We start from the raw sequence: 25,803 nt of genomic DNA, 5'->3' as shown, positions 1-25,803 counted from the left end.
GAAAAGATCAACCAAGAATTCAACAAGAAGGAAGGTACTCATAGTGCTAAACAGAACTCGTAATTTGCTCCACCCAAAGTTGTTCTGGTGTGAATTGGAAGTGGGCTTAATCCAATTTTTTTAATGTCTCAAAAGAGGAAATACTGCAATTGTATTCACCAATTCAGCAGTTCTCCTCTCAACAGTTTTCATCTGTACTAATGGAGGTGTAGCTCTGGCTTCTCTTTTGGAATAGATGGCCTATAGTGAAGCTGCAGGGGTTGCTACTGTCATCTACAGATAATTAAAGACATTGTGGAACAAATGCTGGAGAGCAGGTGAATAAAGAAATAAGGAAAGGTTAAGCTCTGCTGTCATCCTGACTCATTTCCTCCCTGTGTCAATTAATATTTAGGCACTGGGCTTCAGTGTTTCCGTATGGAACTATATCACTTTGGTGTAGCCTATCATAGTATAAATTAGTTAAATATATGCAGGTAGCATGCAAGCTAGTGGGTGTGACCAGTGTGGTGTGTACATGCTTAACAGGGAGCAATACAGCCAGATTTCTGCCCCGGCAAATTATCGATACAAAGCTCCTGCGACAGCACCGGCAGGAGACTCTCGTCTTTTGGGATCCTCTGGTTTGCTGTCCGAATAACACTACAGGTGATGGGAGCCTCAAGCCCTCCCAGGTACAGAGCAAGATAAGGCCTGCAGCTGCCACAGTCCCAGGGGTGCCCTAGTGCCAGCGCTGGGCTGAAGGAATGGCAGATCCCGAGCCATCTGCAGGGGGCAAGACACTGTGGTTTTTCTCATTACAGTTATATATTTTATTTCTAAAAGAGATTTGTTGGTGCTTGAACTTGGCTGAAGATTGACTGTGCAGCCAGGTGCTGTGGTTTCTCCCACCGGCACTGCTGTGTCTGCTGCTGATTTAACAGGGCACGTAAGGAAGCAGTTTTTTTCAGGGTTGCTCTTCGCTTTGGGAGGGCTGGAGGATGAAGGGCTTTACACGATAGAAAGACGGAAATAAACAGTTAGAAAAGGGAGAACAGTTATGATGTCAAAAAGCTGCGGAGGGTTTCAGTCGAGGAGACGAAACGGAACCGGGGGCAGGAGAAAGTGAAGGGAAATTTAAACGGGTTGCGATAATTCAGCTACCGAGCGAACGCCGCCTCCGAGCGGGCAGGCTTCCCCAAGGCCGCCGCCGGCCCGCGGCGCTCATCCCCGCGGCTCACCGGCTCCAGGCCGCGGCCCGGCTCCCGGGGCGCGGAACCGCCGGCCCTCCTCCGCTCCCCTCAGGGCCCCGACGCCGGCCCCAACGGTCCCCGCGCGGCCCGCCTCGCCCCGCGCCCGGCCTCTGACCCGCGCGGGCCGCCCCTGATTAGCCCGCTCCCGCCGGAGAGGGGGGCGCGACGCGGCCTGGCGGCCAATCAGCGGCCGGGGCTGCCCCGCTCCGCCCGCCCCCTCGGCGAGGCGGGCGCTGGCGGTGGGGGCTGCCGGGGCGCCGGGGGCGGCGCGGCGGGCAGCGGGCGCGGGCAGAGCCGCGGGCACCACCAGCGACGCCGCCGCCGCCAGCGCTGTCGGGCGGATCCGCGCTCGCCGCTTTCGCCGCGTGACTTTGGCAGCGCGCCGCGGGGACATTATGCCGAAGAGAAAGGTAACGCCGGGTCCCGCCTCGCCTCGTCCCCGGCCGCCCCGACCGCGGCACGGCGCTGCCTGTTGCGGGCCCCCCGCCTCCCCCCGCGGCCGCCGTCTCGGCTCGGCTCGGCTCTCCCGGGGCGGCGTCGCCCCCGGCGGAGGGGGAGGATGCAAAGGGGGGGGAACGAGGCGGCGGTCGCAACTCCCGGCCGGGGCGGGGGAGGCGGCGCGGCGCTGCGGGAGGAGTTTCCCGCTGCCAACTCCGGGAGGCGGGGGGCGAGCCGCGCTCGGAACGGGCCGCTCCCTTCGCACCTCCCCACGTACGCGCCCACCGCGGGGCCGTTCCCGCCCGCCCGGGGTCCCCCGGTCGCCCGCGGTCGCGGCTCCACGCCCCGGGGGCGGGCGGCAGGAGGCGCTTCCCGGGGAAGCGGCCCGGCGCCAGCCCGCCCCCCCCCCCTCCCGCTCTGGGGGCCCCGCCGGGGCTCACGGACTGCGAGGAGGGCGCCCGGGGGGACGGCCGCGCTGGGGTTCTCCTCGACGGCTCCTCCCCGTGGCGGGGGCTCGGCCGTGCGCGTCGTAGATAACTGCGGCCCTGCCTGTCGAGTGGGTCAGCCCGAGAGCTTTGTCGCGGATAGGGGTCCACGGATAGCCCTTCGGCCCGTCAGCACACCTCTAAATAAAGCTACAGGTTGATGATGCCTGCAGAGCCTTTCAGTTCTCCTTGTGTTGTGGGTGATGCTAGCGTGTGAGGCAGGCACCTGACATTCAGCCCCAAGTTAGCAGCCCGGTCCCAGCCGTGCCAGGGGGGCTGATCCCTGTGCCCCACCCCACCCTGAAGCTGGAGTACATGGGGCTTTCCTTCTGCCTTTCTGCCACTGCACCTTTGCATAGGCCTTGCATCCTTCTGCGCTTTCTGTACTGCTGCTCGTTGTAGGAAAAAGTTGAAGATGAGCCTGTGCCTATAGGGTGGCGCAGTGCAACTCTGAGAACCTTGCTGCCTTCCCACACTGTTTCCTTCGCCTGTGTGTGAGCTCACTGGTAGGGCTGCAGGCCGGCTGTTCTCAGAGTGAGCTGCTCCTGTAGGGTTTTATTGTCCACTGCGAAATGTTTGTTCAGAGAAACTTTGTCTGTGAGTAACAAGTCCAGGAGAATATGTCATTCTTAGAAGGCTATTAAAAAATTTTATGTGTGTGGTTGGAGTGATGGAGATGAAGCGTGTTCAGTAAATGTGAAGCTATATATAAAATATGGAGTTGGGTGAAGCAGTGGTTCCAGGAAGTGGACCTTTATTGCTTTTTGAGAGAAATGGAATTGCCATCAGTGTCCCGCAGTGGTCACTTCCATTCAGAGTAGCAGGGCAAGGGGCAGATGGCATGGTGAGAGCTGGGTATGGCATTGCCATGTATCCATGTGGGGACAGAGCCATTGCTGCCACTAGCAGCAAGTTCTAGTAAAGCACAGTTTTTAACTCATAAAGAGACTGCTAATCCCAATGGTTTTGTTAAGGAAGAAAACTCAAAAATAAACACGAGAAAATCTGTTATGGCGGTAAATGAATAATGCTGCAGAAGGGCATGCATCTGCCTGCTCCTGTTTTTGTGGATGCCTTAGTGACTTAAATGGCTACTCCTTCCTTTTTGCTTTTCTGTCCATCTCCAAATATTTTATCTCCTTGCAAACTTCAGTCAGCAGCTGCATCTCTGGGTGATGCTCGCTGTGAGCATGACGACTGGTGACAGCAAGTTGTCCCTGCTGGGAGGCTGTGGCATTGCGATGGGTGTTTCACAGGTCCGTGAGTTCATGGATGAAAGGAAAACCTTCCTGTATTCAAGTGGTGTAAATGCTGCTCTTGGACAGAAGAAGGTTGAATTCTGGACCCTTGCTGACACATTTCTGCACTCTGTGTGTGTTGTAATGGTGTGTTGGGATGTTGTATTTCACAAGAAGGATGGCACGTCGGTGTGGGATAAACCACAGTTCTTGTTGTGGTATCAGTAGCGTGAACACCCTGACATGGGTGGATGTGGTTTGTTTTGTTGCCTGTGCAACTGGAATCAGTTCTTGGGTCATATTGGAAACCTTCTTAACCTTGAAACTGTAGCTGTATCAGTAAAGATGGCTCTGCGTTAGCTGGGAAGAATGAACCGTAGAATCGCAGAATGGTTGGGTTGGAGGGACCTTAAAGGCCACCTGGTTCCAACCCTTTGCTATGGGCAGGGCTGCCATGCACCAGAGTGAGGAACTGTCCTTCACTCTTGTGAAGCTTTAATGTGTTTAGCAGAGAGACGAATGGTGCTTGCACCTCTAAGTGCACTGTTTATATGGGATGTCAGTAGGCCAAGTGGTTATGTGTCTCTTGGTTTGGGCCTGTTGGTTTGGGGCTGCACGGCAAAAGGATCCAGTTTGTTAATCCACTTGCAAGCACCATGACCTGTGCCTCGTATGTTGCTCTGAAAGCTCTTAGAGTTGAATGATGTGAGGACTTGATCCAACATTATTTGTTTTTTATAACATCTTTGAAGTTTGTTGTGGCTTCAGAGCAAATAAAAAGAAGTACTGGGATCTAATTCACACTTTTGTAACCTATCTGCTCCCTTGTAGCCAAGGATGTTAGCTTCTGAAGTGCAGTTGATGCTATGAAAACAGACAACATCTGGAGCAGGTTCCAGATCTGTTATGCAAACCTGTTTTCTCCAAAGTCAGTACATGTACCCAGCTGGTCTCTGTGCAAGGAAACTAGAACTTCTGAATGCTGTGCTTGGAATGCTGTTCCTGTAGTAGAAGTTGGAAGGTGCCGTACTTCATGCTTGTCCAGTGATAATGCATTTATTTGCGTGATCCCATTATATTCCCTTTTTGCAGGACTCTGACCTTACCAGTTTGTTCATCAACCAGGTGTCTCTTCAGTGTATTTTCTAATCCTTGCGTTTTGGTGCAGGTTCTCGCATACTAACCTATATAGAATGTTCCGAGTTGGAAGGGACCTGTAAGAATCATAAAGTGTGTATTTTCCTCTGGACCTTAACTCAGTTCTCCTTGTGAAATTCTTCTTGGTGTTAGAATTTGTTTCTGAAGTGTTGCAAATCTTCTAAGAGGAATGTAGTCCCTCTTCTGCTGATGGGGAAATGGAGCACAAAAGTAAGTGACCAATGGTCCCTTCATATTAGATGCTCAGTTTAAGATGTCTAAAGTGAAATGGCTACTTCCCCCTTAACAAACACTGCTTACGTGCTCTGGGTGATGCAGTTGTTCTCAAAACTTGTTTTTTTGCTTTGTGGCCTGCACAAAAACTGAGGAACTTGCACTTGATGTCTGGTTCTCTGAGATTTTATTGGAGCAACTTGTCTATGACTGAACACCAATCAGCTGATGAAGCCCAGCATTCTGCAATGCAACATGGTGTGTTTTCAGCTAAAGTTGTCTTCGTTTTGAAGCTGCTAAGTGGGGAAGAACCTCCAGTGGTGACAAAAGGATTTGCACCTTGCTGTCATCATCATCACTGGACTTGGAAAGCTCCTGGTCTGTAACTGAGGCCCTTGGTTCATCCTAGAATTCACCAACAGGACACAGAGACAGGGAAATGTGTGGCTTGTGTCATGCTCTGGAAGTGATTACAGACTGCAGGGACAAGGGGAATCAGCAGCAGATGCTCATGTCTTGGCTGCTGCCCGCTCCCCTTCTGCCCCTGTTCTCACTCCAGACTTCACCTCCACATTTTCCTTTCTCTCCAGACTGACTGCGTTTTCCTTTCTCCTTCTTCTACCTGGGGGCTAAGAGAAGTCAGAGCTCTGAAAAGGTGATTTCTTTTCCATTTCCATGTTAGATCAATCCTAGACCAGTAACTGCCAGAAGACAGGTGAGACAGCAGCAGAACGAGACCTTTTTCTGATCCCCTGGCTTTGGGCAACCCAAATTGAAAAATTCCTGCACACCAGCAGAGCCCTGGGGTGAGCTCCCACCTGTGGCCTCCTCTGCAGGGACAGGCCAAGTGCTTGCTGTGCAGTCAGAGGTGCACCTACACGCCACCAAGATGCAGAATGGAGGTGCCAGAGCATTTTAAAGGATTGCAGGATTCTTCTAATACAAGGGAAAAAAAGATCTTTTATAGCTTTTCAGTGTTAGGAGTTGTAGCACTTGTACTGAATTTGTAGCCACTGAAAATTTAAAACTTGATGTATTTGGAGCAAATTGCTGATTGGCCTGCTCCAGGTTTGACTGTCTCAAAGGGTCTAAAATTTCATATAAATAATTAGGCAAAAAAGAAATGTTTATGTCTGCCTATGGTACACTTAGATGGAATACAGTGTAGCAGTGTTGAGTAGCACTGAAAAAAAAAATAAAATATGCTTGAGTGAAGCTGCTGTGCCACATTGCAATAAATGATATTGCAGGGCTAATAAATACCTGCAACGTATATTTATCAATGATTTATTTAAAATAGCTTATAAAGAGATATATTAATGTAATTTTAACTATGATTGGGTTTTAGAGTTATGATGTTTATAAACTCATCAACCGAGGCTTTATAGATGTAAAATGTTTGATTGCTTTATACAATTCTGTAAAAATCTGACTCAGTAACAATTGGTGACAATGTATACAAATTTTCTTCTAGATTATGTTGAAATGCAACTGGAGTTAATGAATGAGCATCCTCAATGGTTTTAGATTGTCACTGAATTACCGATTAAAAGTCATGATGCTGCTCGGTGCATTGGAGCATGATCCCTGGTGAGGTGCTACCAGCAACACAGTCTACTTTGAACTCATCACCTTCCGGTTCAAAACCAACCAGATGCAAGTAATCTTTTTGTATGCAGGCATTTTAGGAAAATGCTTAATGAAAATAAAAAATAAGTTTGACATTGGTTCAGATTGACAGTGGAGATATTTGATGTTCTGGAAATATCAGCATTGCTTGATTTTCTAAAAAAAATAACCAAAAAACAAAAGTCCCATGTGTGTAACTGGAATGTAGCTGATATATGCTACATATATCAGCATATATGTGTAGTTTAATACTGCTTTTGTTCTATCTTGAAAAGCTTTAGCTTTCTCTACTGCTTTATACCAAGTAGTGACAACCTGTTAGAAAGGAGTAGTGCTGGGAGCAAGCTACTGACCACACTTAGAAGTAAGATCTTCTTAAATCAGTTTTATTGTCAGTGAAATGGGCAGTGTGGGACTTTATGGATCGGACCGTAGTTCAACAGATAGATCTCAGGTGGGCATATACAGACCAAAAGAAGCAATTCCAGGTTAGACCTGTGAGACATTGTATGCATTTGAGGTGTGTTTTTTGGCCAGAGCAATATGCCGATCTGGCACCAAGAGTGGAACTGGCTTCGTGGAAGGCAGGGTTGGCTGGGACAGGCAGAGCTCTCCCTAGTAGCAGTCAGTACAAATTCTGCCAGCCAGTATTCATCACACCGGCCTGGCTTGGGCTGTCTTCACAGTTCCTAACTCAGAGGGCAGTGAGGATTCCTTAATTCATTAGTTGGTACTCATCAGAACAACTCAGTGGTCAGATTGCACTGCTGTGGAAAAAGATGTGTCAAGCTCATTTGGTTATTTTTTCCCCTTGGTGACCAATTTTCAATTAATTGCTCCTGTAACTTGGAGGTACTGCTCCTGTCTTCTTATAGCAAGGAGTGCGTGTACTTGGTGACAGGGAAAGCTGCAAATATGAGAGGCAGTTCCCCAAGAGTGTTAGGGTCTGTCTGCTCTAAAAGATGGTGTATGTTCCTTCCCAGCAGCATCAGTTTCATGGGACTGCTTAGATGTGTCAGCTCTTCCCACTTAGCCTTCTTCCTTGTCCTAATGCTGACTTAGTGGTAGCAGAGGGCACTTCCATGGCTGGAAATGGAGTGTCTGTGACATTTATTTGTGTGCTGTTTGCTCCTCTCGAGTGGAGTTGAGGAGAGCTCCCAGTGCTTTCTTCGTACTGGGAGAACGTCCCTGCCTCTGCCACATCCTTCCTTTCTTATTCCAGCTGTCTCCCTCCTCTGGAATTTTTATCTTCGTTCATAACTGCTTTTAGGTTGTCTGTGGAGCTATTTTTCTATTGCAGTAGTGCAGTGCGTTGCAACTAACTCCACTGGAGCTCTTAATGGGATAGAAGAGCTTGGTGGATTGAAGGCATTGTACCAATCACATCTTCAGTGCCTGCCTTTTATCTGGGACCTGCTGCTCTCATCTCGGGGCTGGATGGTCCATGGCACCAGTTAGTTGCAGCTGCAAGAATGAGGGCTCTTCATCACAGTTACATCCTCTGGGAGGGGAGGCATGGTACACCTTCCTGTCATTCACAGTACTTCTCTTTGTCGGAGGTGTGGCTATTTTCAGGAATCAGTTGCATTGAAAATCGTGGAATATTTTATTTTTTAGAAGTACTCGGTGCTTTGCTTTGCAGATTTGATCAGTTTCGTTTAGATGGACTTCAAAGCCTCGTCTTTAAGGTTTTAAAAACTGTGCATGTAGGCTTGAGTCTATCAGCTTCATCTTGCTTGCAGAACTGGCAGCAGCTTTGAGAGGCCACAGAAATAATATTAGTGGTTGAATTTCATCCATCATATTCTTTGAATCTGCTTTTTTACTTTATGGTGGCAGTAATGTTGCTAAGCAAATATCGAGACAAGAATATCGGCTGTTTATGAGGGTGGATAGTGATAGGACAAGGGGGATGGTTTTAAACTGAGACAGGGGAGGTTTAGGTTAGATATTAGGAGGCAGTTTTTCACACAGAGGGTGGTGATGCACTGGAACAGATTGCCCAAGGAGGTTGTGGATGCCCCATCCTTGGAGGCATTGAAGGCCAGGCTGGATGTGGCTCTGGGCAGTCTGGTCTCGTGCTTGGAGACCCTGCACACAGCAGGAGAGTTGAAACTCAATGATCATTGTGGTCCTTTTCAACCCAGGCCTTTCTATGATTCTACGAATTTACTCACTGGCTATTAGAATTCTCAGCAGTGGAGTTGGAGGGAAATGGAATGACTTCAGATGTGCTCTCTTTGCTGCTCCTGTGGCTGATCTGCATTTTTCAAAACACGGCTAATTACTTCAGTGGCTGAGGAAGGAACTGTTGTAAATTACAGCACTGCTGTTAAAATCTGAGCTGCAACCCCTAGAAACTGCTGTTACTTCTTCACTCTGGTGTAGGCAGAAAATGTAATATTCAGAAAACTGGCTCCAAATGGCAAATGCAGAAGGAATTACTTATGTTTTCTTAAGTCGTTCGTCCCTTCCCAAATCACACAACTTTGGCAAGTAAATGGGGTAAAAAGCAAAAGCTGACTCAGTTGTAAGACCTTTAAAATGTTGCATCAAATTTCAGGGTGGCTTAAATTATGTTGGTCAGTCTTTTGTTATTCCCATTTTCTGTGGGAATAGCAAAACCACTACCTGCAATGAAGGTTAAGTACTTATTCTGGGTGGTTTTGGGTATCTAGAGGTATTCCAGGCCTGACTTTCTTTCTGTCTCTTCTGTCCACTGTGGAGGAGCATAAAGCTCACAGATTTTACTTGTTTAAAAATTAAGGAATGTAATAATGTGAGTTTGATTGTTGTTTTTTTTCCCCAATCCTACTGATTTTGATTATAACCAGGCTATATTCCTATACTTTCAGAGAATGTGTGAGAAAGTGATGAACATTTACTCTATTTGGCTCAAATTTCTAATCAACAAAAGAGATTTTGATCAGGAACTGTTTTTTGTTTTTGTTTTTTTTTTACTCCTTCCCCCCAGCTGCATATTGACAGCAGAGGACATTAATGGCCTTTTTTTTATATTTAAACTTTTTAATGCACTCTGTGTTTTCAGAACTTCATGACCTCGATGTTCTCCCCCAGAGGGTTAGAAAATGAAATATTCTGCTCTTAATAGGTACAGGTTATTCTGTAATGCTCCTTGAGAGAAAGGAATAAAACATTATGTAGACTGTATTTGTTTGTTCTTCTGGGGTTTTTTCTTTTTTTGCATCAGGAGTCTGTGTTTGATGTAGTACAGGTAGCAAAACAGAGTTCAGTAGTTCTGTATCTGGAGCAGGAGGGAGTTACTCTGCCATACATATTTTAAAATACTTCTAAATACTTGACAAACCTTAGGAACCTGCAGCTTCCAGCCTCTGTCTGCACAAAATAGAACTTATGTGTATATATATATGCACATATAAAATTTGCACACATGACACATGTATGTATAATTTATATGTACATATATTTATGTGTATTTATATGTGCACTTACATAAAAAATGTATACGTGTACCCACACCTCCGTAATGGAATCTGCATAGCAGAACTTAAAAAAAATACCAAAAGAATATACAGAAAAACCCCTCAGATTTTTGAAAGAGTACAAATCAGATACTAGTTTTGATAATTATTTTAAAAGTGCAGCTGCTAGCCAAATGTATTCTATGCTTCGTACATGATTGGTCAGAGTTACTTGATTATAACATTAGTGTCATAGTTGTGTTTGGTTTTTTGTGTGTGTTGTGGCTTTTTTGTTGTTTGTTTGTTTGTGGTTTTTTTTGTTTTTTTTTGTGTTTTTTTTTTGGTTTCTGGATAAACCATGGCCAGGCTTTTTGTAGGGCAAAACAAAAGTGTTAGAAGGAGTGTACTACTTGATGTCTTCGGGCATTTAATAGGGTGAGATAATTCCACTTGCGGAGTTCATTCTTATTGCCTTGGCAGCAAGCACGGTTCTATCAGCTGAAAACAAATCAAAGAACCAGCTATAAACAAAGGTCAGTGATAAGATGCTGCAGGAGCTGAGTGAGGAAACAATGGTTAGAAGGGTGGTGTGGGAGTTGGTTGGCGTTGAATTAGTCAACACGCAGAGCATTCCTTAATCTAAACCAAGAAATAAACTGCATTTTAATTACATTTGTGAAATGGCATAAAATTTAGAACTGCTGCGAAGATGGAAATAATTAGAAGATCTTGCATGTATGGGTAAAGGGTTCATTGAATTGAATTTAGTCTAATGCGGAGCTCTATTCACAGGGAAGGAAGGGAAGGGAAATGTTAGAATAACAGTACTGTAAAACCTGACAAAGACTTAGGACTCGATATGTTGCCTTTTCCTGCTGCTGTCATTTTGCTGCAAGCTTTTATCTTGTTTTGGTGGATGAAAAGAGTTGTTGGAGGAACAACCAAAGCATTACGTCATGGAAATCGCAGCTGGGATGGTGAGCCAGGAAAGTATCTCCAGGCAGTCCCATCGCGGGCGGCGTATTGCGGTGTGGCTGAGCAGAACAGATTGCGAGGAGGGGAGGAACTGCTGTGGAGAGTGCTCATCTGCTAGGACAGTTAGGGCTTGCTGCCGTCCTAACTTCTTAATGTGGTGGTTGTTGTGAAATTGGTATCTACTTTTTGCAAGGATATGAGAGGACTAATTCCTGTCCCACCAGAGCTGAAGTGTTAAGTGTCGGCTAGTAATACGATCCTTCAGAGAATGAGTGATCTATTTCATTTTACAAGCAACCTGCTGCACCAACTGTTACTTCTCATGTACTTGTGCTCTTCATGCTTTTAGTATGCTCCCTTATGATAGTGCAATCCACTGTCTGCAGAATATTTATCCTGAAGCTGGTCACTGCAGGTTCAGACCTGTGCCTTTGTATCTCTCAAATAGGTTTGATTAACTGTAATCCTTTGGGTAATTGTGCTTACGTTAAATCACGCTTATATTGCAGGGCTTTGATAGAGAAATTGACACTTTGTTGTTTGCTTGTTTGTTTTTTTTTTCTTTTGTCGTACATCTCTACCAGGTAATCTGGCCTTCAGAACAAAATGAGAAGGAAACTTGCTTGCTTGTTCTACGAAGTGTTTTCTCAAAAAGGTTATCTAGTTTCCTGTTCTCAACAGTTCTGTAATGGTGCTGGGACTGCAGTTGCCACAGCATTGTCCTGCTGCGTGGAGACACCAGATCTTGGGTTTACCTCACAGCTGTTGAAATAAATACGAGAACTGTGTATGGAAACAATCTCAAAATCAATATTCCCTTTTTTTAATGCTGTGTTAATCTATTAATATTGAGTCCTCTCAATATGGTTTTCTAGATTGTCCCAGAAAAAGAAAAGGAGGGGAAAAAAAAAAAGCCCTGTAACAACTGATTGAAACAACTGATTGCTAATAGGCAGGGGGAATCTGGCCTGTAGCCCTTCATGTTAGCTGTGTGGTATAGAAGTTATGCAGATCTGACAGATCTATTGAAGCTTAGCTGCAGCTCAATTTGCAATCGTATTGCCAGTGTGTAGTGCAAATGGAGGCATGACACAATGTGTGGTCATCTGAACCTAAAACTTGCTGTTGGATTAAATGTCAGAAGCATATTTATAGTTCTCCAGTCAGCTCCTTTGCTGTGCCTTCTGTGTAACTGCCTGGAAAAAAAAAAAAAAAAGAAAAAAAAAGAAAAAACAATAGCAACCAGCACTATTATCTGTATCCTTATCTGTAGTTTCTTTTTCTGTCTGTCTGTCTCGTCTCTTGTAGGCAGCCATGCAGCATCAGGCATGGCAGGCCTATAGAGGCTGCTTCCAGTATAATGCAGGCATGTTGTGCCCTTCCCTGTGGTGCAGTGCCAGCACTGGTCCTTCATTTTGCAGCACCAGACTTGCAGTGTGCACAGTCCTGCCCCAGCTGGCTTACAGTGCAAGGCACAGAACCAGGGTGTGCTTAATGTGAGCAGGTGTCACGTGGGACATGGTGAGCCGTGGCGTTACCTCATGTGGGACAACCTGCCAAGAAGATGGGTTTCATAGTAAGTCTGACTGCTTTGAGCCCAGAGTTCCTCCAGTAATTTGTCACCAGAGCAGAGGATGAGGAAGGGTTTCCGTGGAAGAGCTGGGGATGAAGACTTGAAGGTTTTGATGGTTTCTACATAAAAGTCCTGAGAGTTCCAAATAGGTGTGCAGGCTGCTGCTGCCTCTGGCATGCCATGTTCTCTGGGAGCCATGCCTGGCCCAGATACGTGTGTGTGCAAATCTCTGATCCCTGGGAAGAGGAGAAAGTGCTGCAGAAACCTGCATGGAAATCCACGTCAGCCAAGATTTGCTGGAGCCTCTTAATAGAACTCACAGAAGGGAAAACAAATTCCTTTTCCTCCTTTAACTAATATATCATAGCCTGACAAGTTTTTGGTGCTCTGTCTACATGAAGAGTCCCTGGCCGCAATTGCCCCATGCCGCTTCATTCCTGCCTGCTGTGCTGGCTCAATTGTTTGTGCAGCTGTGCAGTCAGATGGTTCTGCTGGAGCCAGGGAAGGCTATAGATCTATAATCTGCAAATGGATTTATAAGATTTATACACTTGTTTAACAGCAGCAGGCTGTTTTTCAACAAGATCAGTTGCCCTCCTTGCGACATGGTCTCCCTTGCAGTTCTGTGGCCTGCTGGGGAACCAAGGCATGGAGCACACATGGCCTACGACACCTGGCTTGTAGTGATTGCAATGGGAAGAGACTGGCTGTGGGATGAAATGAGAGTGTGGTACAGCTCCTGTCTGCCTGCCACACCTTGGAGATGGTCACAGGACACATCCCGCTGGGGAGAGAAATGTTAGGCCTTCATAACTGAAGGCTCGGGGGACACCTGGTAATGGCCTTCCTATACCTAAAGGGAGCTTGTAAGCAGGAAGGCAATCAACTTTCTGCATGGGTAGATAGTGGTAGGACAAGGGGAATGGTTTTAAACTAAAATCTAGGTTAGATATCAGGGAGAAATTTTTCACTTAAGGAGTGGTGAGGCACAGCTGTCCAGACAGCTGTGGGTGCCCCATCACTGGAGGTGCTCAAGGGCAGGGTGATACCCTGGGCAGCCAAGCTGATGGGGGGGGCAGCCCTGCCCACAGCAGGGGGTTGGAACTGGTTGGGCTTTGAAGTCCCTTCCAATCTAAGCCATTCTGTGATTCTATGATTCCATTCTGTGAACTACTCTCGGATTTTCTTGCTCAGGAAGAACTAATTAACTAACCTAATTGGGCTAGGTTAGGTAATGTATCATACTAGTGTACAGTGGTTGTGGTTCCATTAACAGTGTTTTAATAAAACTTCAAATTTGTTCTGTGGTTAGCTTTGTGAACGGTTTTAAAATCTGTTGTCAAGCAGTAATACTGACATCTAAAAACAGACTGCTCTGTCTGTCAGAAGCATAGGCATGGTTTCAAACTAAAAGAGGGCAGATTTACAGTGGATAGAAGAAAGAAGTTTTCTACAGTAAGGGTGTGAGGCACTGGCACAGGTTGCAATGAGAGGTGGTAGATGCCCCATCCCTGGAAACATTCAAGGTCAGGCTGGATGGGGTTCTGAGATCCTGATGGAGCTGAGGGGGTCCCTGTTCATTGTAGAGGAGTTGGACTGGGTGACCTTTAAAATTCCTTCCAACTCAGATGATTCTGTGAATCTATGGCTTTCATTAGCACTGAAACAATTGAGTAAACTACAGTGTGCTAACTATACAGTGTTCAGGGTCAGGATTTGTTCCTGGCCATCACTGCAAGGCTGCTGGCATGTGGCAGGCTGTATGTGAAGATTTATCCTTGTTTCAAAGCTCCGAGGTTCCTAAAGTGAAACAGTGTAAGCCAGCCTGGTGGTGGAGTGGGAGTTGGTTCAATTTACAGTGAGATTTTAGCCTGGCTTCCAAGATAAATGAATTGTGCTGTCTTGCTGTCCCTACCCCTATAAACTGTGAGCCCCTTGGTCACTGTGAGGGGATTGTAAAACTTGTGAGAGTTTCTATACAAATAAGTGCTTAGCACAGGAACGATGCTATGTGAGTTCCCTCTAATGGAAAGGATGCAGAGTAAGTTTGTTAGACTTGACAAAATTCATATGGGAGAAGCAGGTGTTCTGAATCCATGAGCTAGAGAAAGGCTGTGCTCAAAGCCTGCACCATATTGTGTGCTGAAGAGGGAAGTTGTAGGAACGAGGCTCGCTGATCGTGGAGCTGCTCGGTTTTGTCTTTTGTACTCCCAGCCCCACACTGTCAGGCGGCAGCAGCTCTTTCATGACTGAACGGAGACGCTTTGAGGAATGCAGCCCCGGAGCAGCCCTGCAGGAGGCTGGCGAGGCTGCATGGCGCAGGGAGCAGCCAGCCAGGCTCCATTTTGGATGCCGGGCTGTTGCTATTCTGAGTTGTGCTGCCCTGCTCACGCAGCTTAACTTCCCGCTGTGTTCCAGCTACTTAGATGGTTGCTCCTAGGCTTTTTTTAAACCAGCTGCTTTTGTGGCACGCTTCGTTTCTGTCAGGAGTGCTCAGCAACAAAGCCACGTTCTGTTTTCTGGTGGGGAGCTGAAAATATCGTTCTGTAAGGATGTTAGCACCCAGTGACAGAAGGCAGTGGTCAGCTGCTGCAAACTCCGTGTGTGTGGCTGAGGAATTCCATGTCAAAACCTGAGGGCAGCTTGGGGCAGGTTTGGTTTCAAAGGAGGATGGAGAAGATAACTGAACTGCTTCTTTACTGATTGGAACACAGAACAGCCACCACAGTGCCTTCTCTGCTGCCTGTTAAATGCCTTTAACCACATGCCTTCATTGTAGTTCTCCAGCTGCTGCTGTTTGCTGTATTCCCATGAATTGCTTGCATCTAGGTGGAAACCATGTTGTTTGCAAAATGTAAAATAATGTAGCTTGAGTTGTAAATAACATAAGCTGGATTTTTAGCAATGTTTCTCTGGTACCTTTGGCAGACAAACATTAGATCGATCAGGCTGAGGCTTTGCTCCTGTGAAGAAAGCTTGTTCCTCGCTTTCCTGCTGAGGTCTTGGTGGTTTACTGATTTTTACCGTTTTGATGGGAGAGATGAGATGAGGGGAAGATACTGTTACAGCTTCCAGCTGAGCACGCCCGAGGCACAAAAAGAGTAAAGGAGATAAATAAATCACTCATTCCAGTAATGCTGGGGTTTTCTGGTTCACCTCATTTCATTACTACTAAAGTTGGTATTTGGAAAGGAACATGTTAAGTTTCTTGGGGACTTCTAAAGCCCTTAGTAGAGCAAACCTCAGGTTTCTAGTCCGCACTTGCTGTGCTTTCAAGCACTGATGAGGTGGGACTCCCATTGCAGCCTGCAGATGTTGTAGTTAATTGGCTGGAGGGATTATTGAAGGATGATGGTACGGATGCATGATCTGATGCCTACAATCCTGGTGCTCAGTCCTCGTATTCCTGGATGAAGGTATTCTATCCTCATATTCTAGAAATGACATTGGTACGATGCTGCTTGCACCAGCCCTCCTTAAGTTGCTGCAATGTATAGAAAGAAGAATCTTCACCATAATCTTTGTTTGCTGTTGCTTGGATGTTTTTAATTCTGTAGTAAAAGCACTGACTTAATATTTTCTTTCAGTCTCCAGAGGGTGCTGAAGGCAAGGATGCAGCAAAAGTAACTAAACAAGAGGCAAGTATATTTCCTTTTCTGTTTGTTTGTTTGTTTTAATTCATTAAGGCATGTGTTTATTTAACTGGAGATCTGCAGCCTTGCATATCAGAAGACTGCATGTTGCTCTGCCACTCTAGCAAGGTGATTTCAGTGGGAGTAAAGGCAGTTTGCTTAAAACTAGAAGTCAGCCGCATTTGTAGCTTATATAGTGTGAATTGGTTTTGGTGTGCTGAGGATTCTTTCAGCTTAGTGATGCACAAAATAAATTTAGATCTTTTCTAGGCAAGCTTTGGTAAGGCAGCAGCATAGGATGTCACTGCATGGAACTGTGTGTCACTCTCTCCAGCAATCTGGCAAGTGGGGTTAATGCACACACCTCAGCCACACTACTTCCAGACTTGAGTGACTGATAAAAGGGTGTCTTGAGTTAAGATACTGTGCCCTGAACAGGAGCAGCTGATGCATTTATGTGCTTTCTTTGTCTGAATTTCTCTTAAGGGCACAGTAACTTCTGTCAGGAAAGGAAAGGAGACAGCAGGTGGTATATTGACCACTACAGTAAGCTGTGCTGGAGCTTGTCTGCCATGGGAATGTAAAAAGAGAGGCAGAGGGGAATGAGGATTTGTTTTCCTGGGTTGTCATCTTTTGTAGCAGACCAAGTTAAATCAAGACCTTGAGAAGAATGGGTGAATGTTCAAATGAATCAGTTCTTGTAAATATTTGGGCATACTCATACAGGAAAGAAAGACTGATGAAAGTTTACTTTGTGTGGTTTGCAAAATTGGTAGTCGGTCAGTTAGCAGGAAAAGATGGTGCCAGGAAGATGTCAAAATATTTCAAAAGATGGCAGCGCTTTAAATGAGCTCCTGAGGAAAAAAAAATAGTTGAGACAAAAGGAGGCCTGGGAGGAGTTGATTTTTGGTACCTCAGTATCTTCCTTCAGAATTTCCTATGGAACCAGTTAGTTGGTTTTCGCTTTGTGTGGTGGCTTTTTGTTTTTTGGTTTTTTTTTTGCAAAACATGGGAAGGCCAACCAAATCATGATAAAAATATAATCCTTTTTGCACCAAATTAGTGTTTTTCTCTGTACAGTTTTATATATAATTTCTTCAAGGGACAGAAGAGTTAAACATGTAGGATGAAACTTGGTTATAGATTGACATTGCTACGTGCCATACTTGTCCTTAATATTTTTCTAGATCAATAGTATCAGTAACTACAGCTAAATTCCTTATAGGCTGCTCAGCCACGCATAAATGGGAAGTATGTAGTATAAAAATTGTGCCAGGTATCTGACCACAATAATAAAAGTGGCAGTGGGTTGTTCAGGAAGACCAGAGAGGCTTTGAAGACAGAATTGGTGTTAATGGAGGTGTATGGTAACTGTTGAGTCACAGCTTGATCTACTGATGGAGCACCTGGAGAAAGGACTTGGTCAGCCCTGGGAGCACAGATGAAGGCAATTCAGCTGTGAGACTAGAAGGGGTGAAGCCTGGCTGCACCTCTCTTAGGCCTCTTTTAAGGGCTGAGTGCCACTGTGGAAGGATCTCTGGTTAGAGATCCCTCCCTTGTGGAGTTCTCTGTGAGCCTGGATCTTTGGAGATGGGTGAGCTTTCCTTTCCTGTTCTTTCTTTTGCCATTCCACTCCTGTATTGCCTTTCCACTGTGCTAGTCTGTCTGACTGTAACAGGAGGTTTTGTTTACCCCTCAGATATTTGGTAACAGGTATAGGGTGGCATTGCAAAAACAAACAAACAGAACAACACAACAACAACAACCCATAACAAAGAAAAAGTTAAAACTGTAAGTGCTTGCTGCCTGGAGGAACAAAACAAAGGGCTGATGAAAGGGTGATCAGCTCTTTCCAGTGCCTTCTGTGGGGTTGTAGGAATTAGTTGTCAGAAAGCTAACCTGTGATTGTTCTTTATCCTGGCAGGAATGTAAATCCAAGTAAACTCTACAAATTCATCAAGAAAAGGAATTTTATTAAAATTGGTGACCTGTTAAAAGGAGCAGCTAAAATGTTGAATGGTTCCAGGTGGCAGAGGAGCTACATGATACACCATACTAAAGGCTCAGAGAAACATATGCCATTTTTCAAAAACCGTCCCACCCATTGAAATGACTGAATGGCAAAATAAAGGGAATGTGTTATATTTTTTTTAAAGGTGTTTTTGTAGAGATGGATAATCATGAACTAATTCTCCAGCAGGCCAGTCAGAAGCTGAAATACGGTAATGAAGTTCTGACTGTGGAAGGTTCTTACAGAGGTTCTTGCAGTTTCCCACATAATATTTGGAGGATGTTGTTAAGGAGAGGGAGATGTAGGCAGGCCAGCTGTATTCACCAGCAGCCCAGCTATGGAGTTGCCAAACTGTTACGTGCAAGACATAATTTAGTGCTTGCATTGGCCCCAATACCAGGGTAACTGGAAGTGATGAAATGCTCCCAGTACTTTAGATAAGGGATTCTGGAAAACAAAGACTGTAAATCTGAATTGGGAAACTAGTAAATAAAAAAGTAGAATGAGTACATGTGGGTGAATGTATAATGGGAGAGTCAATGCAGGTTTTGCAGAGAGAAGTGCTACTTCATGTAGCTGAATTGTATGTAAAAGACAACAGGTGTATGAATGCTCTGTCAGCCAATGTGCCATCTTACTTGCATGCGAAGAGCACGTTTGGATAAGGCTCCCCAAACAGGTTCCTAAAGGAAATGAGCTTGCGTGGATTAAATGGAAGCCCTAAACAACTGATAGCAGATGAAGGTAGAAGAGATAGGGAAGTAGTAGTTAATTTTCATAATGAAGGAGAATTATTGGTGGGGTATTGAGGACATATGTATTTGGGCTTGTGTTGCTGAGTATATTCATTATGTGATTCTAGGAGAACAGGTGATGGAGAAATGACAAAGTTTGCTGAAGCTTATGAAAAATTATCAGGGTGGTCAGAAGTGAGGAAGTCTGAGAATTATGTTATCTCACTGATAACATGGGATAAAATATGAGTCAAATTCAATGTGGAGAAATGCAAATTAAAACAGGGAAAGCTGTTAGTGAGTGTCACCAAATCAGCTATTGGAGAGATTGTAGAGTCACTCTTAATAGTTATTAGAAAATGCCCACTTTTCTAGCCAAAAGGTAAATGGAATGTGGGGACAGTAATAGAGGACAGAGTGGGAAACGTATCACAGTGGGCACCCAAAGGGGAACTACCAAATGAAGTTCTCTTGGCTCTTCTTTAAAAAGGATAGAAGGAAAATCATATGAAGGATAGTGGCACGTAGAGGGGGGTGCAGAAAAAGCCTTCCAGTGGAATCCAGCAGACTCCAGATTCTTGACTTAGCATATGCCATGTGATAAAGTCATCAGTCATGCGGAGAAAGGCAGGGAATAACCCAGGAGCAGGAGGAATGTAGTGAAGCTGAGAGGCAGCAAGCTTAAGAGAAAGGCAATGAGGGGAGGAGGTTTTTCTTTTCCACACAGCATATACTTGCCTTATGGAACACATTACCACAGAATGTTATGGAAACTGAGTGTAAATGAGTTCACTAGGTTATTAGACAAATGTATGAGGAAAAAAAAAGTCCCTTGGGGGCTGTTAAACACATAATGTGTATAAAATATCCAGGTTGGAAAGTCTGCAAGGTGGATTGCCAGAACCTGAAGCAACAGGAAAGTGCGAAGTGTTGTTTTGTGTCTGCTCCATTTCATAGACAATTTCCATGGATGTTTGCTGGTGTCATATAGAGCGTGCTGGTTGTTTCTGTCCTGGTAGGACTGTTTGAAGGGGGAAATTCCAGAAGCACATTGCAATGTTGCCTTTGCTGACCTGACTGCAGTTACTTCCTTGTAGTCAGAAAGAATAACATATGTACCGACTGAATAGGAATTAAAATGACTTACTGGTCAGGCATTTTTAAGGAACTGGGGGGGAGGAGGGTGTGTTGTGCTGAGTTCCTTGTGATGATACAAATCGGATATAAAGCCAATCATGAAACTTAAACAGTTGGGGTTATGCAAAGTGTTATAATTAATCTGAAGCAATATATTGCCCTTGAAAGATTAAATGCTAGCATCACAATTCAATGCCTAAACATTGAGGGATAGAAATAGTTGATTGTGAAAACTTATTTGTAGAAGGTACCTCGAGCTGGGAGTTCTTTGATTACCAGACCAATTGAAATGCTTTAACTTGTTCTCAGAATAGTGTTAGTTTGCTTAACCAGCAGTCAATATTCTAAATTGCCAGGAAAAGAGAGGATTGCATTTTTTTTGTTAATGTTGCCTACATATTCGATGGCTGAAAATATTTCTAGGTGTTCTTTGATAAGACTTCTATTTTCTTGAACTCAGATCTGAACTTTTCACTACTACTTTCCATGAAGGATAATTAAATGGCTTCAATGAATACAAGTTACTGCATTCTTTGGATATTAACAACAGCTTTTTTTCTTTTCTGAGTTAGGTGGAACTGTGGCTTTTTTTTGTTTTGTTTTGTTTTCAGCTCAACTTAAATGCTTAGCATGTGATTAAAAAAGTGGTTTTGATTTACTTTTTTCAGCTGTGTTATGCTGGATATTTGTTACAAGGGAATTGTCTCTATTTTCATTACAAATGAGATTCCAGTTTATGACATAGGCCAGACCTTAATGGTGTTTGCAAATCATGCCATGTAATTGGATTGTGGGTTCTTCATCTGTTTTAGTGAATACAAAAAATACTGTTAGCAGACTACTTAGCTTACAAGCATTTCTAAGACCTATCTAATATTCAATAAACTTATGAGAAAGGAAGTAAAGTTTAGTAAGGAAGGTGATGATGAAAGGTAGAAGAAAAGTAATGTATTTGACTGACTTCTTTCCTTTTTGAAATTATATTTAAGTAAAGGAAATCATGTCTGTGGAGCTGCCCTGGTATGCCTGACTCTTGAATTGAGTGTGGGGGGCAGCTGTGGAAATGAGGGGCCCCTCAGTTTCATGTTTTGGAATTTTCTCACTTCCTTTAGGGAAGGATGTTATCTTTATTGCGCTGTTTATCAGATAGCGTTTCTTACTGGCCATGACAAATTAACAGATTAAAGGACCATCATTCTAAATATTTAAGAAATAGAAGTATTTTTTGAGAAAGGTTCAGTGTGCAGGTAGTCAAGCTTGCTGTATTTTTTGAACATTTCCTAGAGCAGCAGTGGACTCGGAAGTACTCGTGAAACAGGGAGAAAGTAGTGTTTGACCATATTGAGAGTAGACTTTGACATCAGTAATGAATTTTTTTTCACAAATTACAGTTTCCGCATCACTCAACTCTTAAAAATGTCCCTCCAAGATGAGGAAACCCTGAGTTGCATTTAGCAATAGATACCTATTTTGGTAGGGACTTATTTTACGCTGTCATCAAGAAACAACTGATAACGGTGTTGCTTTGAACACCATTTGCTGTGTATGTCTATAAAGATGCCTTCTCCTTTTTTTCCTTTCTGTAGCCCACGAGACGATCAGCAAGATTGTCAGCTGTAAGTATGTGTAACAGCCCTTGGTGTATGCTTTTCTAGGCACGTGTTTTCTCAGACAAAACAGGTTTGTTATATTTTGCTTGATTCCATTTTTATTCTTGCTGAGGGGTGTTTAAGAACTCTAGAGCTCAATATAATTTATTTTCTTAATTTCAGGAGGTTATTCTTTCCTGGCTCAGTGCAATGCTATCTGTTGCATGTGATGTTGACTTAATAGTATTTTGCAGGCTGATGTTAGCTGTAGAAGTAGAACTTCTCTGTGAAAGGGGAAGGACTGTCCTTTCAGGGTTTAGTTTGATGCTGCCACTAGTGTTTGGGTTTAGTTCCTTTTCTCTGTTGCAGTGTATCTGATGGGCTTCTTAAAAATAGTTATTTGTAATCTCCACATTCAAGTTTGACTTAGAATGACCCTCAAATTGCCTCCTCGATGAGTGAGCTAATGAAAATAGATGTGTGTACAATGATGAGGTACATTAATTTTTTTCATCTTTTTTTGGTGCGTGGTAAGGAGTGGGACATAAGGGGGAAAGGTGAGGTGTGGGGAAGCTGCTGAGCGGAGGTTGGGTGGTTGCCTCCTGGTGATATATCTGACGCATTGTGCAACTAAAAATGTTTTTTAGAAACCTGCTCCACCAAAACCTGAACCCAAGCCAAGGAAAACCACTAAGGTAAATACTCTTCTTTTTAACTACCATCATTGTAGCCAATAACAAGCAAGTACACTCCCTCTTTGCATTGCAAACAGTTGAATTCACAGAGCACTTGCAAGAGGCATCAACTCGCCCGTCCTCCTCCCAGTTCTCCCCTCAAAAAAGAAAAAAACAAATTAGATCATTCTTTTCTTTTGGTTCCACCCCTTCCTGGCCTCATTACTGGCCTCAACAAAACGTCTTGCCTGTTTGATATGCAGACTATGTTAGTTTGTAGTGACTTCTTAGTTTAAGAAAAATCTTCACCTTTCCTATACCTTTCCTGAAATTTACAGGTTTGGTTTCTACAATAGAATTTGAGATTACTCTGTACTGTTCTGTTTTGCTGTCAAGAGGGGCAGTACTTCATTTCATAGTGAGACACTGTTATCTCTTCTTGAAGCCTGACTATTGCTGAGAATGCACAATTATAATTAAAGGTGAAATTAAATACATTTAAATTGAATGGCTTGGGTTTTCTAGGCCAGTTACAGTCAAATTAAAATCTTATTAGTGTCTGAAATACCTTTTCAAGATTCTGCATGTAAATCATGTGCTTCAGAAACTGTAGATCTATTTGCGCCCGAGAGGAATGCTAAGTAAGAACAATTGCTTTATCATAAAGAAGCATACTGCTGGAAACTCAATCTGGCTCTCCTCACACTCACATTTTTCAAGTCCCTGCATTGGTATCTCAACTGGGGAAGTATCAGAATACGGAGTGAATGTGTAGAAGTAAAACTCCACAACTCTGAGCGCATTATAATTTATCACCTGAAAGTCTCTTGAGCTTCCCTCTTCTCTCTTTAATAGAGTATTAATGAAGAAGGGAGTGCATAGGTTCTGTATCTTCCAGTACATGTTGTGTGTGCGCTGAGCATGGTGGTATGGAGTCTGTTGAGGCTGCATTAGAGAAATCTGAGATATATTTCAGGTGAATGGAGTCCTTTCTGACATAATTCTGGGTAAGGTTTTAATGCGGTAGTCTGAATTTTTCTAAGTTGAAACTGGATCCCATTTTAAGGAATCTATTAATCTTAGTCTCTTTAACAAAAAAGCAGCAGATTTGTACTCTGAGCCTGCTAATAAGCAACCAAACATAATAAAGATTCAGGATTCCTTTTATTGTTCAAAGGTTGAATATAATGAATTTACTAAGTCCTCAGCTCGTTCCTTCATAGCTGAAGATTTAGAACGATGCTCACAGCACCAGTAGGCATCTCAGACAGGCATTACAGCTGCTGTGTGTCATTGAAGCTCAAGAGAGAACATAGTGGTTCAGGCTGCCCAGTAACTAGGATTAAGAACATCCCTTCTTGCCTGCCCCACTCTTCTACAGGGATCTTTGAGGAAAGATAGTCAGTGTTTGATTCAAAAATACCCCTGCTCCCAGCTACTGCTGCCATTTTGCATGGATAATCTGAAGAGAATGATGCCACGGAAAACTTCCACAGCTTTTATCCAACTACTTCAAATCCCAACGTGAAGTATTAAACAAACTAGCATTTAAATTTTTATCTCATTGCGCTTGGAATCCTTAATGTGTGTCTTTATGTTCTCAGATCACAAATGTAAATGCATACCTAGAGCAAGGAATTAAAAAATAAAAAAAAGAGTTCTGTGGTAGAATAGTTTACTAAAAGCATATCTCCAAATGAAAATAGCAGTCACCATCCCTGGAGGTGTTGAAGTGTTACATAGAAGAGGCAGTGGGGGACATGGTTCAGTGGCACGGTGGGGATGGGTTGATGGTTGGAGTAGATGATCATTAAGGTCTTTTCCAACCTTAATGATTCTGTACTGTGATTCTGTGAAACTGTAGATGGTTCCCTTCAGTAAATTCTCTGCTTTGTGTTGTTGCAGATAAAATTCTATCAGTGCTTGCCTTCCTAATGTGTTGGTTGGTTCTCACATGGGCATGAAATGCTTATCACAGATGTTATCAGACTAACAAAAGGACAACCAACGAAAATGCTTGTTTTTTTTTTTTTAAATCCAATTTATTATTTCATGTGAATCAAAAGCATAATGTTGTTACACGTGCAGCATGGTGTTTGTGCTTGACTGAATAACAGTGGTATAGTTCCATATTACCATCCTTGGATTTGCTTATAGCTATACATACAGAGTATATATCAGTATACATAGCTCTGTATATATAGCTCAACCAAAGTAGTCTGAGGGTTTTTTGTGACCCTGTGAGTTATCAGAAGCAGTAAGGAAGCATGCATCAGCACATTTTTTCCAAAAAAAAATTCAGGAATCTGTATAACTTTGGTGGTATAAATATTCCAGGCAGCTTTCACCTGGTTTTGTTTCAGTCCAGCACATGCAGGTTGCTAAAATTTGTTTCTTAGTTGGTAAGAATGATGTAGGTGAGCTGTCTACTCATGCAGTGTCTGTGCCCATATTTGTAATCTTCTGTCAGAAGGAACCTGGAACAAAGGCCAACAAAGGTGCTAAAGGGAAGAAGGATGAAAAGCAAGAAGCTGCAAAGGAAGGTACTACACCATCTGAAAATGGTGAAAATAAAGCTGAAGAGGTACTTTCCACACATACCTCCTGCTGATTGAATCAGTGCTTTTTTAATTATTCAGCCTTTCAGACATTGATAGCGTGTTCATAATGTTTCTTTTTATTGCCCATAATGTTACTGCAGATTCGCATCTCTCGCTCAACTGTTAGTGTTTCAACATCCAGAGGTGCCCCACCCTGCACACTGTCAGTAAAAGGGCAGATTGAAACAGTGAAAGTTGAGGGTACGGTAGAGCATTCTACTTGTGTGCAGTGAATAGGAACAGATAGTAGTGTGGTGCTTTTCAGTATGAACCGTGGAAGCTGGCAGGTAAGGCTCATATTGCTTTTGAAAAGCTGGGTCCAACGAATTAAGAAGAGTGTGTGAATGTACCTGTTTTGTTTGTGTAAATGTAATGTTGAAGTAGGTTTGAAACCGAGCTGTTACAAGTGAGAAATGGAAGGAGTAAAGATAGCGTGGGTGTTTATAGACATGATGGCAATTTACCGTAGTAATTAATTCCTTTCTCTCTTCTCTGCAGGCTCAGAAAACTGAATCTGTAGGTGACAAGAATGAATGAAATATCACGAAAATTGGGGTTGATTTTATGTACCTCTTGGACAACTTTTAAAAGATATTTTTATCAAGTATTTTGTAAATGCTAATTTTTTTAGGACTATGATAGTTGACATATTAAACTGTATATGAACATTTCCCTTCTCATAACAGTGCTTTTAGAAATTCCCGTTGTTGCCAAGTAATATAAATATCAACTTAATATTGCAAGGTATGTGTAAAATTGGATCGGCATTCCATACACTTGCTTTAAGAAATTAAGTCTTGTGCATATGGTGATGTTTTTACTGTGCGTATTTGAATTTTTCATGCAGTTTTTCTAGAGCAATAATCAGTGGTGCTTTTGTACTTAGGGTTTATGTGATTTTAATGAAACATGGATAGATGTGGCCACCTGCTGACTATTTTGGGTTCTTTTAATGGATTAAAATAAAAGGTCTCTTTGCCTGCAAAACTACAGCTTCCTAATGTTTTCTCTAAATCTGAGGAATGCCTTACTCATATTTTCA

The 25,803-nt window shown here is 43.5% G+C and overlaps 1 protein-coding gene across 1 annotated transcript; it reads left to right on the top strand.

Annotated features, from left to right (window-relative positions):
• The first annotated feature begins 1,495 nt into the window (after positions 1–1,495).
• On the top strand, positions 1,496–25,253 carry HMGN3 (high mobility group nucleosomal binding domain 3). The gene is made up of 6 exons (XM_048934925.1): positions 1,496–1,642; positions 15,972–16,022; positions 21,485–21,514; positions 22,135–22,182; positions 24,632–24,745; positions 24,863–25,253. The coding sequence occupies exons 1-6, from the start codon at positions 1,628–1,630 to the stop codon at positions 24,992–24,994; spliced, it is 390 nt and encodes a 129-aa protein (XP_048790882.1). The 5' UTR covers positions 1,496–1,627; the 3' UTR covers positions 24,995–25,253.
• The last annotated feature ends 550 nt before the right edge of the window (positions 25,254–25,803 follow it).

Source organism: Lagopus muta, chromosome 2 (genome assembly GCF_023343835.1).
Source record: "Lagopus muta isolate bLagMut1 chromosome 2, bLagMut1 primary, whole genome shotgun sequence".
In the NCBI taxonomy this organism is placed as follows: Eukaryota; Metazoa; Chordata; class Aves; order Galliformes; family Phasianidae; genus Lagopus; species Lagopus muta.
Note: the sequence above shows the minus strand (reverse complement) of the source record. Positions and strands in the feature narration are given on the sequence as shown.